The sequence below is a fragment of the Branchiostoma belcheri genome, unplaced genomic scaffold, assembly GCF_001625305.1.
Source record: "Branchiostoma belcheri isolate BF01 breed outbred unplaced genomic scaffold, Haploidv18h27 scaffold314, whole genome shotgun sequence".
NCBI lineage: Eukaryota > Metazoa > Chordata > Leptocardii > Amphioxiformes > Branchiostomatidae > Branchiostoma > Branchiostoma belcheri.
In genome coordinates, this window is record NW_017803926.1 from 33,338 (window position 1) to 52,971 (window position 19,634).

The 19,634-nt window shown below is 41.8% G+C and overlaps 1 protein-coding gene across 1 annotated transcript in view; it reads right to left on the reverse strand.

Moving 5' to 3' along the window:
- The window catches only part of LOC109474745 (E3 ubiquitin-protein ligase ZNRF3-like), a 46,059-nt gene that overhangs the window by 8,271 nt on the left and 18,154 nt on the right, over positions 1 to 19,634 (reverse strand). The window contains exons 3-5 of the mRNA XM_019775104.1: positions 3,969 to 4,043; positions 3,614 to 3,757; positions 299 to 385 (exon numbers count right to left, since the gene is read on the reverse strand). Coding sequence (XP_019630663.1) covers positions 299 to 385; positions 3,614 to 3,757; positions 3,969 to 4,043 — 306 coding nt within the window. The remainder of the gene's footprint in view (positions 1 to 298; positions 386 to 3,613; positions 3,758 to 3,968; positions 4,044 to 19,634) is intronic.

The following is a 19,634-nucleotide window of genomic DNA, read 5'->3' on the forward strand; positions in this document are numbered from 1 at the left end:
TAGCATTTTATCAATTATGTTGTTGGGAAGAAAAGGGAAGGAAAGAAAGGACTAGTGATTCGAGTTTTGTTAGACATTGAGATTAAGCTGTGGGCTTTATAGTTAAATTATTGCTATGCTCCAGTAGAGTTACACATTCCTTGATGATTGATTTGTGAGGTTGCCCCATGCAAATAGACGTGCGGCTTGGTGGGCTTGTTTATATGCTTTACACGTGCTGCGCGTCATTTGATGCAGGACAATTTATTTTTTGTTCCTTTGAAGTACCCTACTGGCAGTTAGATGAATGGCACCATACCTTGAGCAGTAACACCAGGCATATCAGAGAGATGAGGATGAAAAATGCCATGAAGATCCCCATGTCAAAGTACTCATTGGAAGACCGCTGGAAGAACAAACAAAAGGCATCTGTATCAACATTATAGTATAAAAAATTATCAGGAAGAGGATTATGTGTGGTCAGTGTAAGGTGGACCTAAATTTATGTTCCTATATACATGTAGCTCTTTGTAAAATGGTAGCATTCTTTAAAAACAAGCATTTAGAGGAAACTGGGTTATCCCTTGGGTCAGGGGGATTGTGCAGTGGCTGGTATGTTTAGCATGTGGGGTATGAAAAGTAGATGATGAAAGTGAGAAATAAATGTCATAGAATTTCCTTCTTAAATTCAGTTCCTTGTACTGTTGTACATGTAGTGAGAAGAAGGAAAGGGGGTATGGTCAGCATCACCAACATCACAACACATAAATATCAAGTCCCCGGGCCAGACAGTGTGGCCAGACTATTTAATATGTGGTAGGCAGAACATCAACAGAAACCAATTATGCAAATGAGGACCTAGTTTGCATAATTAATGTCAAAATTATGTGACTCCTTATTGGTGAATGATGGGACTTTTATACCTTGTCACATGTGTAAGTTACTTAAAGGTTAACACCACTATGTATATATTATGTTAATGTAGAGGTCATTTACATAATTAATGAGGACATGTTGAACTGAAGTACCGTATGACAAAGTACTCTCATCTGCCGAATAAACGTACCCGGTATGTTTATTTTTTTTTGGCCCGAATGTCCACCCGGTACGTTCTTATTTTGCACGGTACGTTTATTAATTTTTGGAAAATCAGTAAATTTTTTTCGAGTACGCATGAAAAAAATCGACAAATCTTCAACGTGAAGACGTTTATAAACGCGTATTGTAGCGGGAAACTTGTCATTTTCGGGCCTGTTTTCGCCGTATTGAGCATAATTTGTGGCCAATGACCAGAAGGGCCTCTCAGGTTCCACCCAGTACGTTCTTTTTGGACGGCTCGTTTACAAAATTTTCCAAAATCAGGATATTTGTAACAACATATTAGCTCCATTTTAGATGTAAATCATATTTAGAAACATGTAGTGTGTCGGAAATATGAGCTATGACGGACGTTATAACTATGTTTAATAACTGAAAAAAACAATTGGCAGAAATCGCAACATTTTTCAAAGGAGGTTCACGTATCTCTCGTGTCTATATCTCGCACACACAGCTCAGTCAAAATTATTTTTTTCCAAGGAATATGTTAAAATAATTCCACAAAACAATGTATTCTAGCAATTACAAACTGTAATACTCTCAAAAGGTCGAAAATCCTACCACAGAGATGAAAATTTAGCGCAGGAAAAAAGTCCATTCGGAAACAGGCAGAATAGCGATGTTCTCACGGTCGGGAGAGCCCACTTCGAGTAGGGGGGATCAATTATTTACAATTATAGATAAAACTCTTTGTCAAAAATATACATATGCAAGTTGCATTTTAACAAAGCTAATCACTATGTGAAAGACGACAAACAGGAGTATGATTGCATTCTAACGTATCAACTATTACAAAGAAATATTTTGAAGAAAATGTTACCCCCTGCAAAAAAATGGACTCAGTATTCTAAGAACAGCCTTCCAAACTTGAAGCCCCGCCCCTACACATTTGCGTACCTCAGCAGCAGCAGCCATGTTGTGTCCCAAACTGTGCCCGTCCCATTCCGTGCCTGAGCAGGCACAGAACGGGACACAGCCTGACTGTCCGGAACCGTGCCCGGAAGCCCTGTCAATCATAGTGATTGGCGGGAACATAAGCATAATTATTCACGCCCACGATTTCTTATATGGCTAGATTACATGAGATTTTGCGAGTCTGTGTACAGAATGTGCTATCAAAGCGCAGTTTTATGTTTGGTCGACACGAACTTAGATAATAATATACAGATCTAGAGACAAATTAACACAAGAAAAACTCGCTTGGGACACATGTTAATGAGAACTATGTTCAGTCCCCTAGCACTCAAGGTTAAATAATACGTGTCCAGAACTGTGTGCGGTCAGGCATGGTTCTGGATAGTCCCCGCGTGTCCCGAACTGTGCTCAGACCCAAGGCACGGTTTGGGACACGCGCCGCGTGTCCCAAATCAAGCCCAGGCATGGTTTGGGACAAGGCACGGTTCGGGACACAACAAGCCAGCAGCTTCAAAGGCAGCAAATGTAACATAAGACCCTTGACTGAGGTTGTGAAATGCAGCTTGTTACAATGTTGCCATTTGTTTGATCTATGATTATGATGTAGCATTGATCATTACTTTTTATGCAAGTGTATAAAGGGAAATGTGCAAGGCATAAATAGAAATTTGGGAAAGTTAAAAAAGAAATAATTATATTTAGATACAAAATATTTATAGATAATTTTCAATTCTTTTCCCAGTGGCTTTTACATACTAGTATTACAATTTGTATAGAGCATATGTTTAGCATATTGTAAATTTCTGTTCAACTTCAATAAAGAAGATTTGTCGGAAGTATTGTAAGAAAGAGGAGGAGCCAGTAGAAACAGATTAAAAAAAACTGATTTTCCCGGGGGTACTTTTATTCCAGGTGACAGTATGTATTTCCCAACAACTCGTGCACATTTGTACTAGAAATGCTCTCTTTGTTGTCCATTTAAATTCCTAATTGCAAATAAAGATTTGTGTATACATGTACAGTGTGTATATCAGAAAGGCGCATTTTAGTATAAGAGACGGCTTACCTGTCTATTTTGGTAATTTTCCGGGGGGTACGTTTATTCCGGGGGGTATGTTTATTAGATTTGAAGATTTGTCCGGGGGGTACATTTATTTCGGGGGGTATGTTTATTTGGCAGATGAGAGTAGAGGAATTTTACACGAAAAAGATTGCTATTTGAATTTAGAAAATCATAAATTAAACTCCATTTCCATAGTCAATGAGACAAAAAAAAAAAACATTTACAAAAACTCATATACTTCATGGAGGTGTGAGATCTCTGAATTCTTGTTATTTTATGTGTTTGGGGCTTGTCCTTGAAACATCGAAAATTGCCCTTTGGGCCATATGTTACATCCCTGGTTTAAGAAATGAAATTAAAAAGGCCTACATGTACTGAGTATGCATGAATGTCATTTGCTTGCACATTGAGTTTCATGATTAGTGACATTTCAGAATTTGGACATCCCTTCTTCCCTGTCCATTTTTTTTTCTTTTGCATCTTTTCTGTGCCCTTGCCTCAGTTTTGGGCATCCAGAGATGTGAGTTTGGCTCCCAGTGGTGGATATGAGCTGCTGACCTGTGGCAGGTAAGGGTCCTTGCTATGTTGTATACGAGCCCGTGCCATGGTCTGTCTGTTCACGATGCTCATCAGCTTGCGAGCCTCCTCATTATGGATGACCACCACAGGGTGACTCAATGGTTCCTCTGCTCCTTCTGACAGCTGAAATACAACAACAAAGGGAAATATTCTCAAGTTGTCCCTTCAACAAATGATCTTTAGCCAGCAATTCCAGCAGTTTCTCATATATCATACAAATAAAACCCTAAGACACACACACACACACATACACAAGGAATAGAAATCTGATACATGAACACATATTTTAATATCTAAAATGTAATGTCAATGGAACAAAATGTGTAGTTTGTACCTGATCTATTGCACCAGGATTTTCTGTCACGTCAAAAATAACAGCAATGGCCCCTCTTTGAATGGCCTTTTTTGCCTGGAACAGACAAATAAACAAATTAACATCATTTTCAGACAACAAAGCAATGCAACTATGCAACCTATGATGGCCTCGCTCTCATTCAAATGTGCAAAATATTCTTTATTCTTTAACACCACTAGAATTCAACTCAACACTAAGGTCAGACTGATGTATACACGTTAAACAGAAAGGGGACAATAGGCTTCCCTGTGTCACACCGTTACTACCGTGTAGCAGTAAATTTGTCAGAGAGGGTATTGCCCCAACGAACTCTAAATGTATTGTACCAAACCACAAGTAAGCAAACTAGATACAGTGGTACCTTCCTATCAATTAGTTTTTAAAGAGTGTCCAGTGGTTTACCCGATCAAATGCTTTTGTAGCGTCGAGGAAGCATAGATACATATACAGGAGAGCCACATTTCTGGTAGTAGTGAATTACCTCTTTCAGTACAAATACACACATTTCAGTAATTGTGTTGTTTCTTAAAACCAAACTGATTTTCCGGGCTATAAAGGTGTTCCTCTAGGCGTTGTGAGCAGTGTTTCCAAAACTTTACAAATCGGACTGGAGACCGCAATTGGTCAATAGTTATCTTTATCTGTCACATTACCATTACAAATGGTTTTGAGTTCCTTATACCAGGTGGGTTTTCTACCTTCAGCTGTTGTATCTTTGTGTGTTTCCGCACATTTGTAGTCAGCATAACTTCATAACGCCTTTATGGATTGTGATGATATTTGCTACGTTGGTAAGTCTTAGGAAGACAAAGGTCAAGGTCAAATATGGGCCTCCTGGTGGATGACCTTGGTACTACAGCAGTGTTTGTATCTTTTGTCCTGAACATGCTATGGTGTTGACTTTTTGGTGACAGATACATGTAGCTTTTCTTGTCAGGAATAAGTGGTGTGAGTTTGGTCCCCCTAGCATCTTGTTCTGGAACTGCAGGGCACTTTCTGGCGAAATCTTTAAAAGCCAATAAGTCCAGATAGGAACCACATATTTTCATCATTTTGGGTGTGTAGGTAGCTGAGAGAGAGTTGTACATAATTAAATGCAAATTATGCAAATGAGGACTTAATTTGCATAATTAATGAGGAAATGCTATAATCACAGCAGAATTTTTAATGGTCGGGAATATTTTTCTTGCGTGTCTTGCCAAGTCTCTAACGTGCAAATAAATTATTCCCAAAAGAAACTGTGACTTTGGTACAATACGCCTGTATAATGCGTTTTAGACCTCAAAACAAAGCTTTTGGAAAAAATTTAGCGGTACAACATGTACACCACAGAGTATGCATATAATGTACCACAGAATTTTTAAAGGTCTGGAATATTTTTCTTGTACTCTAACTTTATTATTCCCAACTATTTCCAAAAGAAATAGTGACTTTGGAAAATTTCACCTGTATAAAACGTTTCAGGCTCTAAATCATAGGTTTTGGACGGGAAAAAACGTCCAAAATACATTATACATATTATGTGCGGATTTTTTTTTAAACGTCAGGAACATTTTTCAACACCTCAGAGAGACGTTAGGAATGCAAGAAAATTGTTTCCGACCATTTCCAAAAGAAATAGTGACTTTAGAAAAATTCGCCTGTATAACGCCTTTCAGGCTCTAAATCATAGGTTTTGGATGGGAAAAAACGTCCAAAATTACGTTATACGTATAATGTGCGGATTTTTTTTGAAAGGTTGGGAATATTTTTCTTACAGAGTGAGTGGCTACAGTTATTAGTGTCAAAAACAAAAATTCAAGCCTTCCAAAAATGGTATTTGTATACATACATGTATGCAGGCAGTATTGTACCAGACATAATAAGGTAACCCAGGCATCTCCACAGGTCCAACATGTTTTTTTCCACACCGCCTGACATTGATGCAGTAATTACCAGTAATGATACCCTTAGAACAAAGTGCCTAGATAATTTGCGCAGGTGTGGGCCATTTAAAATGGTCTGCCTGTTTCTTGTATTATACACGTACTAGTAGTTACAATAAACAGGGATCTCAACCACTGTCTGCAGCAGATAGCTGGGGCTGTGAAACTAAATTTGCGGTAAGTTGTAGTCTGGCCTGTAAAGATTATCCTGTCGGGACATAGCGAAAATAATGTGTTTTCCGTGGCAGAAATGCACACACAACAAGACTTTCGTTAAAAATGTATTGAAAAACTTAATACAACAAATAAGAGTCTCATTTGCATGGATTATGTCAGTCGACCTCACACGTCATTCTCCACCCATTTACAGCCTTTTCTTAACAAGAAAGCTTTAAAAAAAAGGCCGAAATGGGAATAGCTGGTTGGGTGGCATGGGAGTGCACTATTAATGACTCAAATAATTAATCAGCTTGCTGATTTGAATTGTAGCAATGCTAGCTTGCCAAGACATGCTTGACGAATTGCAAAAATAGAAAAGAGTAAACATTTAACTTATTGACATTCCTGAGAATTAGTTTTGAATGTTAAAAAGCAACGGATGTTAAAAAGGAAATTAAAAAGGAATGCCGTAACCGGGGTTCGACCCCCGAGGTCTGGAGCTAAGACGACCATCGCTGACCATCGAGCCACACCGGCTCATATTAATTGTCACCAGCCTTCTGAAATGCCTTAAATGTACCACCGTTACAACAACGGTCCAGTTTATCCGAGAACTGAGCCTGGCCGCAAAATTAGTGATTGAGGCAAATATGGATTTATTATTAGCTGTTACGAGCGGTTGTGCGGTAGACATTGCGTCATTTTTACCTTGCGGTCGTGCTTATTAGCGGATACATGTGGTTAAGCATTGCGTCACGATTATTAGCGGTTACGTGCGATTAGGTATTGCATCACTTCGGTTACCCTATCCACCTTTCCATTTCAAAGCCGGAGGTATTCTAGCACTTCCTCATAAATTATGCAAATGAGGTCTTAATTTGAATATCATTTTTGTTGATGTTCACTTTCACTTTTAAAACTTCCAAATGCAGCATGTATGAAATTATGACAATTTGGCATTAATTATGCAAATTAGGTCTTCATTTACATAATCTATATCCTCTGATGTTTTTCTTGTATCAATTGTTTCATAGTCCTATTATCACAAGTGTTTCATGGTCCTATTATCAAATGTAGCAAATTTATAGAAGATCCTCATTAATTATGCAAATTAGCTCCTGTTTTGCATGATTGTCATCTGATTATGTCAAGCATCACTTCAGCTACCTACATACCAAAAATCATGACAATCCGTCAACCGGTTCTTGAGTTATCATCCTTCAAAATTTTTTCAACAAATGCTCCTGCAGTTCCAGAACAAGCCACTAGGGGACCCAAACTCATGTCACTTCTTCCTTAGCCCAAGAGCTATCTGCCATCCAAAATTCCTGACCCTAGCATGTCCAGATCATGACATATCAAAACCGGAAGTTCTGCTGCAGTACCAACAAAACCCGCCAGGGGGCTGAAAAAATCTAATCATTTCTAGGTCTCACCAAGACAATGCATATAAAAGCTTCTTGAGTTATTTTGTTCACAGACAGACGGACAAACAGACAGAAAAAACTTGCCCCCCCCCCTTTTCTGCCATAAAAAGGCTTAAACTGACTACAAATCGTTCAAAATGTTACAACATACAACAATGATATCCGCTAGTGAGAAAAAGTTGGCCGCAATAGTAAATTTGACCCGGAAAGAAGACCATTAAATGGCCCATCATTAGGGCCTTGTACGGGACCTAGCCCTATGACAGGTGCCGAAGTGCAAAGTTGGCAAAATCTTGTTTGGATTTCTGGAATAAAATTTGACCAAGTGTCACATCTTGTTTACTTTTATCATATAAATAAAAAAATCCAAGGTCAAGTTCGTGAAAGGTCGCAGTACACAGTATCTATGGGCGAACCTTGTAGTCAAAAGTAGTCCGGGCACAAAGTAGTGTGTCACAGTACTTCAGAATACTGCCGAGAGTCTTTCATGCAGGATAGCGAGGTGAAAACTATATAATACATATGCTGAATTGAAGAGGCATGCATTGGGTTTCAGACCGTATAATTTGAATTCACGCCTGGATCCTGTTATGACCTAGTGCTGTACATCGGTTGCAATTCACATGACCCCCGCAAAGCGTCATTTAAAAGTGTTTTTTGTGGGAAACGAGCCGACAAATTTGAGCTATTTTCACATTATTTTGTAGGTAGTACCCTAAACCTGAACATCTTAAAATGTTAAAGTTTAACCTGCTTGTGCATCCCCACAGGGCAAAACCTGTGTCCTGCTACCTTGAATTTGCTAGTGGCAGCTTGTATTTCTCTTTAAATAGCCCAGTAAAAATGGAATTGTCCAACGGCTGGCCCTTCCATAGTAATATTCATGTGGTTTTCAGCTTTTAGACATGCTCTACCGTTTGTCTTAGTCAATTCTAGGCACTGAATATGCATTCCCTGGGTGCGTAACAGCAGTGAAGTGCTAAGGAAAGTGACGCTGACTTAAACAGTAATTCTGAAAAAATTCAGACAAACATACCTAGATTATTGTATGCGAAAAGGGCTGGCTGACATTGATTGTTTGCAAACACAACAATAGCAGGGCAAACTGATCAGTTTCAAAAATCAATTTCACCACTCCACTGAAGTGACTGTAGTAGTAGTAGTAGGCATTAATAACCAAGGAATCAAATTGTTCAGGCCTAACCTCAGTTTACTCACTCTGTGCATGGGGATCACAAGTAATTAGAATGTACCATTGAAAAATACATCCTATAAAGAGTTACTAACATCAATATCATAACAAAGACTTTCAACAATACTGTACAGTATATGCATTACAGTAGCACATCAAAGAGAAAGGAAATGAAAAACCAGAAAATTGTTGTCCTCATCAATAATAGAGTTTTTAAACCTTTTTCCAGACTTTAACACCCCTTTTGTGTAGTGGTAGCATCCGAGATTTCTCAGCGGGGAAAGTCTCTGATCTCACACGCATGTGTACTGAACAAATGTCAGTAAGCCTTTAATCCTGACTGTCGCCTTGTGCTTTCATGCTTCTCTTTGACATGCCGAGGTGACCACAAGACTCCCTCCTGGAGCTCTGCCAATGACGCTTGAAAAGCACCCAGACAATTCTCTTGGAAGGAAAGGATAAAACTGAATAGACGACCTGTCTAATCAACTTACCCCCTCAACAGAAAAGGGAGGTGTGAATGGATGTGATACTGCATGAATTAGTATTTGTATTTTGTATTTACTGCCTTTGAAGGATATGAAATTGCTAAATGCTATAGTGTGGGAGACTATGCAGCATAAAGCATGGTTCTATGTTTATGATTTTTGGTATTTACTATTTGGTGAAATTAAAAAATGGGCAATGTGGAGGGTCCCTACGTCAGTGGACCTTTTGTGTTCGTCATTTTTCTTGTGAGTAGGATAACTCAAGAATAAGGGGTCTTCCCATAAATTCTTTTGTCGATGAAAAATCAGGGAATTTTCATGAAAATACCGTAGAGAAAACCATAAAGCACTTTGGGTGCTACGATTTTGGGAAGAGAGAAGCGCCCTTGCTTGGGGGTAGCCCTGAGAATCTGTAAATGGATGTTCATGATTCAAAGTAGACAAGGTACTGTTGACAATACCAACGTACTTTCCCCACTACTGCTGCTTTGTTGATTTATTTTTATGACGAATAGAAGACTTGTTTCTTGTTACACTGCGTTCTTTTATTACCTTCGCCAAAAAGGTTATGTTTTCGTTGGCGTTCGTGTGTCTGTGTGTGTGTGTGTCAACATGATAACTCAAGAAGGCTAAGATGAATTGTCTTTATATTTGGTAGGTGGGTAGGTCTTGATGAGACCTGGAACTGATTAGATTTTGGACCCCCTGGTTTTGATATCTCGTGATCTGGACATGGTAGGGTCACTAAATTTGGATGGTAGGTAGCTCTTTGGCTGGGGAAGAAGTGACATGGGTTTGGACCCCCTAGCGGCTTGCTCTGAAACTGCAAAAGCATCTGTTGAAAAATATTCGAAGGAGGATAACTCAAGAACCGATTGACGGATCATTATGATTTTTAGTACGTGGGTACCTTAAAGAATGCTTGACATATTACAATGATAGCTATGCAAATCAGCAGCTAATTAGCATAATTAATGAGGAAATGCTATAAATCTGCTACCTTCCATGATATGATTATTCAAATGTGTGGCATGTGTAATTGTGAAGAAGAACATTGGCACGTAGTGTTTATGAAAATGAATGCCTAATTTGCATAATTAATGCGAATCGTCAACATTCGTCAAGGCCCAAGGGTAACTTCATTTGGCGAAGGTATGAGATCGTGGAACTCTAGTTTAATTTGTGTCCAAGCATGTGTATTTCTACAGTTAGTAACGGGGGGTGCCCTAATTCTGACCTATCCCTATTTCCGTACTAGTTTGAAAAATCCTTGTTGCGGTGTTATGCATGGAAGCACATGCCTAAAAATAACCACGAGATTGGACAAAGTTTCTGTGTTGATATAGGTAATCTCACAAAGTTTGTTTTAGTTTGTACATTCTGACAACAGACGAGTAAAAAATCTTTATGAAATAAAGACTAAGCTTTAACTTCCAACACTTAGATTACAGATATGGGACTTACCCCAAATTGCAAGGAGTGAAGGAGGCGGTCTACATACTAAGAGCTCACAGACCTACCCTGAATAGAGATGGGGGGCGACACGAGTTATCTGGCACGTATGACCCGCTACTACGGTCACGTGTCTCTGACGTCACATCCCAAGAGTAGACGGGTGTGTTGGAAGTTAAAGCTTAGTCTTTATTTCATAATGACTTGTACCAACACAGATTAACTTTCATGCTGAGTGAAAAATCTGTTTAAATTCGATGCTTGTTCGGGGGTTGACGAGCATGTAAAAAATGCAGGTTTCGCTTTTGAAACGACCGTTTTGGAGCAAGTCGCGTAATCGTAACAAGAGTACCTGTTTTGGACAGAAAAACAGTTGTAGATTGTTTTAGTCATAATTTGTGTAATATAATTTCTAAACTCTCTTCTCAGATCAACCTGTGTTAATATAAACACTAGGTCGGAATTAGGGCACCCCTATTGCGATAGAACATTCCACCTGTAAAATGAACAAAAACCTGCCGTAAGTTTTGTGAACCATTACGCTTGGGTGCAAGGCGCTGTCCTGAAGTGAAATACACAGCTGTACAGCTTTAATCGTTGTGATCTTTATCTGTTAATATTATAGCTCATGTTGCGCGGGTTTTTGGTCAGATAAACTATTATCAAAGGTATGTGCATTTGCATGGAACATTCCGAATTAGGGCCCCTCTCGTTATATTCCAAATCTAGGCATCTTGTTTTTTCAGCCCTTCATGTTACTATTGCGCTTTTGCATTAAATTCAAGGTCTTCAGTGAAGTCATCCAAAACAATTACTTGGTGTGGCCATAGAAAATAACCTGACACATGTCCAACCTTTCCTCCTCCTTCTGAAGTCATCGAACAATCCCTCAATGTAACATTATTTGATCCCATCCCATTATGGGGTTCCTGGCTATGGCCAGCTCTCAGCTGTCTCCAAGCAGAGGTTGGTGGGGGAAGATAGTTATTTATAAACACAAAAGGTCTGCCGCAGTGACAACGGGACCCCCCACGAGGCCCGTTAATAAACTTAACCTTGGTCTCAACAATAGTAACCTGCCTACCAAAAATTATGAACATCAATTTACATATACAAAAGGTATTCTGCTAACAAGCCACAAACGCAAAAGTTGCATTAACATGACATATGGACCCCCCCACGAAGCACGAACTTGCACTTGACCTCAGCCTCAACAACGGTAATCTGCCTGCCAAAAATCATGGACATCGAATCATGCCTTCAAGAGTTATTCCACTAAATCCGCAGTCACCCACAATACAGCGGGATGATTCCATAGTCTTTCTGACTTAGACAACAAGTATCGTCTGTCCCGTATTTGTTTCTATGTGTGGGAGACAACATCAGCAACAGCTGCCATTTCAACACATCAAATCAAGTTCGAAAATGAGCCTCGTGGGGGTCTCTATGTCACTCCAGTGGACCCTTGGTGATTGTTGGTTTGTTTGTTTGTTAGCAGTTAAAGTTCTAGAAGAGCAACAGTCCTGAATTTTTGTATGGTGAATAGGTTTTGGGGCATACAGGTACATGTACATGTAGATGAAGCAGGCTTTTAGCTAGGGATGCGTCCATGCGTCTTTTGGACGCACTGTTCTAGAGAAAATAAAAAATTGGACGCACTATATTCGGCAAGACGCCCTACAAACGCCCTAAGTTTTCCATCCCTTGTTTTCCCGGTAACTTCGCTGAATGCGATAAAAACTCGCCGAGTCCAGCGGCTTTGCAGTCCTAAGTTTTCCATCCCTTGTTTTCCCGGTAACTTCGCTGAATGCGATGAAAACTCGCCGAGTCCTGCAGCTTCGCCCCTCCGGTTACCGCCGCCATGTTTTTCCAACTATGAAACCTCGGCAAATCTCGCCAATCGCGAGACTCCCGTGGTATTGGTCGATTTTCCATGACGCGGCATGGCGTAGCGCTGCTATTGGTGGAATATCTGACGGGTCTAAACTCTTTTCGCGGGAAAACAACGCCGGTAAGTTTTACACTTCTGTCAATATTTACAATAGTGGCATACAGTCTGGAGTATTTCGGAGCATTTCGGGGCATTTCGGAGTATTTTTTGTTTCTTTGTTTGGTGGCAATAACTGTCGGTGTACAGGGGGAAAATGGTAACAAATAAAACCGCAGCCCGATGCAATCGTCGAGAACTGTAGAGGGGAGGGGGCGAATCTGCGCACAAAATAGCGGGACCAAGGTCGAAACTAGGTCATTATTAGTAGAAATGAGCACGGTTCTTTTGAATGATAGGACTCATGTAAATTTAAAAGATCGATAAATGGATGCTTTTTGAGTGGAAACACTATAATAAATTGCCACTATTGACATATTTGTTGTTGATAATTTGAAGGTTACATATAAATAAGGACTTTTTACAAACTTTTTTTCCAAGATACAAAGTTACTGTAAACAATGAGGAAAAGAGGAAAGGGACAGAGAACGATCTCCAGCTTCTTCAGGAAGGGTAATCAGGTAAGTTTTATGAATTTTCAACGGATTTAAACGTCAGAAAGCCATCACAAACACATAACTAATATATGCATATTAGCATATAACAGTACACATAGCATTGTATATTTAAAAAAAACATAGCTAATAGTGATACACCATACAAAACATGTACAACATTGTGCTGACAGCTAAGTGTCGCACACAAAAATTTGAAAGGTTATCGAAATTGGTTAGTAAATTTCAACTTAAATCTTTTGATCCAACACAAAGACTTTGTTTCTCATTTAGAGCTTTTTTCAGAGGCTTGTCACCTGACTTCTTAAGTCCTGCTTTGAAGTGTGATGTCAACAAGGTCTTATTTTGGTTAGCCAAGTCTAACACTATTTTACTACCACCTGACCAGGAGTCCCCAGGCCCTGACCCTGAAGCAGAGCCTACCACGGCTGACCAGGAGTCCCCAGGCCCTGACCCTGAAGCGGAGCCTACCACGGCTGACCAGGAGTCCCCAGACCCTGACCCTGAAGCGGAGCCTACCACGGCTGACCAGGAGTCCCCAGGCCCTGACCCTGAAGCAGAACCTACCACGGCTGACCAGGAGTCCCCAGGCCCTGAAGCAGAACCTACCACGGCTGACCAGGAGTCCCCAGGCCCTGAAGCAGAACCTACCACGGCTGACCAGGAGTCCCCAGGCCCTGAAGCAGAACCTACCACGGCTGACCAGGAGTCCCCAGGCCCTGAAGCAGAGCCTACCACGGCTGACCAGGAGTCCCCAGGCCCTGAAGCAGAGCCTACCACGGCTGACCAGGAGTCCCCTGCAGCAGATTCCAGATCTACATCTGAGTCTGACTCTGACACCTCTTCATCAGAGAGTGATAGGAGTGAAGCGGCTCCTCCAAGAAAGAAGAGAAAGAAGAGGGCAAAGAGGAAAACTAAGACAACTAAGAAGAAGTTCTCTGAGAAATGGCTGTCCAACGCCAAGTACAAGGAGTGGTTGGTATATGATGGCGACTCAATGTGGTGCAAGTGGTGTAAGGAGCAGAGGCGGAACACCGTATGGGCAACAGGGACCAGGAATTTCAGGTGCAAACCGTGCAATACTTAATAAAACATGTATTTCAAGTTGTAACTGAACTTGACTCTTTTTAAACTATTTCATGTTTTTTTCACTCTTTTTACTTACCTTCAGCCTTCAGGCTTCAGCTGCTTATATTAAATCATTTCATTTTTCATTTTGTCATATTTCTTGTTTAGGAGGTCGACAATAAAAAGACACTTGCCCACACCTGCCCACAAGGCATCAGTGGCTGCTAGGGACGCCAATCAGCCACCTGTGATCAGAGGCCTGAAGACATCCGAGCGCAAGAGGAACAATGCTGTGGAGGCTGCGCTGCAGACAGCTTACTGGATAGTAACAGAGGAGGTGGCCAATAGAAAATACGAGTAGGTACCTTTTTTAAAATTAATGACAGTTTTTTTGTCAAATGAAGATGTAACACGATCTTCTGGTTGCATGGTCTGCCTCTCGATTCGAGATCTGTGACTGACTGTTTTTTTTTTTTTTCTGAAGTCTTCTGGAGCTGCAGAGGCAGCAGGGCGTGGCTGCCGTGATTGATCTGAATGCTGGCCGCAATGCCACACACACCAGCCCCACCACCTTCAACAACCTGGTCAGGTCCCTCAACGAAGTGGTGGAACGGAGAGTCACCAGAGAGATCCACGCAAGCCCCTTCATTGCGATCGGCATAGATGAGTCTACCGACAGGAGCCAAGAGAAACACGTTGTTCTTGTAATTCGTTACATACGTGTGCACACAGGAGAGCTGGTCACGACATTCTTGAGGTGTGCAAAGGTGAATGACGGCAAAGCAGTCACCATTTACCAAACAACGCTGGACGTCCTCCAACACTACAACATTCCGCTAAGAAAAGTGAGTCTATGTAAGAAAATTTGTCCACCAACTAAGAAAAACAAAACATTTTTGGTAGCATTGTTTAGTATGTCTTCAATGAATGGCTGTGCATTGATTTTGAACATTATGTTGCATGTTTGTGCTGACTAGGTACTGGGACTTGGGATGGATGGAGCGGCAGTGATGTCCAGCGACATCAATGGCGTCACGGGCCTGCTTCACCGGGACAACCCCTTCGCAGTGGCTGTCCACTGCGTGTGCCACCGGCTCCATCTGGCAGTGTCACAAGCTGCAAAGAACGTCCAACACATCAAGATCACCAGCCTGCTGGTTGACAGCATATACAATTACATTATGATGTCACCCAACAGGCTTGCAGAGTTCAAGGCTCTGGTAAGATATGACACAATTGAATGAATATTTAATTCCAAAAACAAAATAAAAAGGATATTTCTATATGCAGTACCTAAACTATCAAAGTTTATCAAATTCCATGTTTTGTTATCAGGTGGACGTCCTAGGAGAGGACTACCTGAAGCTCAAACACTCCTATGAAATCCGGTGGCTGAGTATGGGGCGAGGCAGTCAAGAGCGTCTTGCAGAACTACAGGACCCCTGGCCCTGCACACGGAGGAGCAGGCGGCAGCAGGTGACCCCAGCGCCATTGGGATCAACCAGCAGCTGACAAGCTTTCTCCCTATGGCTTTGCTCCACCTTCTGGCGGATGTGCTGGATGCCACGAATCACTTATCCCGGATATTTCAGTACAGAGACCTGACCTTTTCAGCACTCAGAGCACAGGTAAAAAGAATAGATAAGAATAATAGACAAGAATAAATAAGAATAAGATTAATAGACAAGAACAAGATTTATTCATGAGTTAATACTAATGCTAAAAATAGAAGAAAATCTGACTGTGTGCTTTTATTTCACATTTCAGCTCACAGAGTGCTTTTCCTGCCTCGAGACCATGAGGGAGGTAGATGGCCCTAAGCTAGAACGGTTCAAAACCAGTGTTCAGGAGAATGGCCACTACAAGGAAGTGGCCATCATCATGCGGGCAGGCCGTGGTGTACAGGATCCAGTGCAGACCCTGGATGCTGTCAAGGGCCAGCTCCTGGACCGCCTTCTGGAAAATCTGCGAGCGAGGTTCCCCCAAGTAGACCTCCTGGATGCTATGAAGGTAAAAATCTGAAAAATACAGCACAGGCCACGAAATACGCATCAGTTTTCGCGGGACGTTCTGCGAAATACCGCGGTACGTCCTGCGGTATATTGCGAAACGCCGTGCGGAATATCGCGAAACGCCGTGCGGAATATTGCGGAAGGCCGTGCGGAATATTGCGGAAGGCCGTGCGAAATATTGCGGAAGGCCGTGCGTAAGATTGCGGAAGGCCGTGCGTAAGATTGCGGGACGTCCCGCAGAATTTCGCAGAACTGTCCACTGGTAATGGAAACGCCGCTGCGAAACTTCTTCTGCGTAAGAAATCTTTCGCAAGATTTCGGTCGTTAATGAGCAGCCCTTGTATTCTGAGATTTACATGACACTTATTCCACCTCATTTTCACGTATTTGTTGATAATTTGTGGACAATACCGGGGATTATCAGCGCGGCGGGTCCACGCTGCCACGGCTGTGCTTGGGCGATTGATGTTTACTATTTGATACGCTGAGTTTGTTCCGATCCGTGTGATTCCAATAAACATCTCACATAACTACGAACTAGTTGGAAGAATGATAGATGCATGAATGCCTGTGTATGATTTAACAAACAAAATCTGACGCTATTATAAAAACTGCCAGACGCTCTTCTCCGCTGGAACAACGCAAGCTGGAGGTCAATGACCTGCGGTCGAACACGTAATGTGTATCGTCAACATTTTCTGCAAGGCATGACTTCGCCGAAGAAACCACTTTTTAAAATTTTAAGCTTTAAATGCTTCGACTCTGTGGCCAAAAATAACGAAGTTTGATATTGTCCCTGTTTGCAAGGACGCTATATGTTGTAGAAGCTCCTTGCTGTTTGTGATTATCGATTCAGAACTACGTGATACATTTTAGAGCGAGGCATTTTCCCATAGCCACACGCACATATTATACTTGATCGACAGGCGTTTCCCTTTGAAGAAGTTGCCGCCCCTGCCGTCGGCGCCAACAGTCTAGCTGGGCTGCTCCAATGATTTCGCCCGTCTTCGTTACAAACACGATCTTCACCGACTATAACCGAGGCTCTGTGATTGGTGTCTATGTGACAAATTTATATTCGCCTATCTTCGTTACAGTTCCGATCTTTACCGACTATATGTATAATCTACTAACGTTACTAGTATTATCTAGGTTCTCTATTCGAGTGTACGTGTATAGATTCAGGAGGTCCGTTTGTTGTTGCTGACGGAAGACTCGTGGTAATATTCAGAGTCGAACTAACGTTTTTGCATATGAGAATTAATATTATTGTGCCAAGCGCGAAGCATAATTCAAGGGTTCTTTACGCCCCATGGCTTTGTTGACACGCATCAAAAATTGATACATTTCGTTCGCCACGCTGTTGGGCCGGGCGTTCCCACGCACGTCGCCATAGTAACCGCACGTAGCAGCAGCGGCACTGGTAGACTCCCTGGCGCCGCAGACCACGTGGCGTTCCGGCGCGCCAATCACAGCGCGCAGACGGGTCTATTTTTGTACGACCAAAAATAGACTATTCTAGTAAATAAATTCAGGACTGAAAGAATCTTTCGGGAATACATATATACTGTATTTGTATGTGGGTTTATTGTGTATTTGACACAATTTTGGCGTTCATTCCACCGGGAAGTGTTCCGCGATCAGCGTGGGTTTCAAAACAAGAAACACAAGATCAAGAAACAAAGCTCCCGCTAATTAGAACCCTGTAACAATTCAGACCACAGCGATCATGTTTTCGATAAATATATTTGTGTACATGCACGTTTCAGAGAGGTAGAAATCTTAACTCAATCTATTAAACCACATTCTAGCTCAGGAATTTACGATCTTCACTGTTGGGTAAAAAATATACGGCAGATCTCATGAACATTTTCACTCCGCACTATAGAAAATGTAAACAAACCGGGTGTGATCTTTCTCCGCCCACGGCGCGGGTGGCCTGCATATGAAAAGGACGTATTTCTGCGGAAACGCGGCCTTACGGAGAGGTGTTCTGCGGAACTTTCGCAAAGTTCTGCGAAAGTGCTCTCAGGTGCACTGCGGGACGTCGTGCGGAATACCGCGGTACGCCCTGCGAAATACCGCAGAACGCCGTGCGTAAGATTGCGGAACGCCGTGCATAAGATTGCGGAACGCCGTGCGTAAGATTGCGGATAGGCGTGCGGAATATTGCGGGACGTCCTGCGGAATATTGCGGGACGTCCTGCGGAATATCGCGGTACGTCCCGCAGAACTTGATGCGTATTTCGTGGCCTGTACTGTACCCATACAAATTCAGTTCTTAGCAAGTTACCATGCAACAAATGTTTATTTCTACATTGTGTGAAATTTACAGTCTGGAATTAGTTACTTAAGCCTCGCTAACTGGCATTGCCGTTTGCTTCTTGCAGGTTTTTGAACCAGCATCCTATCCAGATAATCCAGTTCAGAACAGCGTGGCCTTGGCATATTGGGGGAGGGAAGACCTGAATACCCTCCTCAACCACTACGGCTGAGGCCAAGCAGACCAGAGACGGCAATGTATGCGATGCATACATTGACCAGACGGCAATGTATGCGATGCATACATTGACCGCTATATCTGTGAAGGCCAGTTTGTGGCCTTTAAGCAGGCGGTAGCTGTCCGCTTTAGAGGGGAGGAGCGGATGGATGATAACGGATTGCCATACTTTCATCACTATCGGCCAACTGAACTACTCACTAAGATGTTTGCAGGGGACAACGCTGGAAACAGAGAGATCTTTGGAGGTCAGTGAAAATGACAACTTGGTCGATCTGTTAATACTGTAAACTTTCTATTAGAATGTGAATTATGTGATAGTAGCTTTGTGTTCATTTTGTTCTCTATGTATTTTTCCAGAAGTGATGTGTTGTTGCTTGGTGGTGCTTGTCAGCAATGCCGAGGCAGAGCGCGTGTTTTCCTGTCAGAACAGGATCAAGACCAAAACACGTGCTCTCCTCGGCATCGACCAGCTGGACGGGCTGATCCGGCTGAGCTATGCCAAGATTCCCATGGCACAGTTTGACTTTGTGGGAGCCAGGGACATCTACCTGGAGGCCCCCAGGCGCCTTTAGTTTTAGAATGGACACTGTCAGTGGACAGTAGTACACTAGTGGTAGTGTTGTATTAACTTGTATAGCATTAGCATGTAACACTTTATATCAAAGAAAGAACTTGTAACAAGTAGGGTTAGGTTACATGATAGTTCTGTACAGTTTACCTTCAGTGTGCTGAAGTGTGCAGAACTAGTCTTGAAGTTTTAAAGCTGTATAACTAGGTTTACAAGTAATTACAACACATGTTAGAACATACAGCTTAATAAGTGACTGAACAATCTTGACTACTTGTCTGTTGTCTTCATTACTGGTCTTCACTACTTGTCAAAGATGGTACATACAAAAAGATGCATTTTTTGTTAG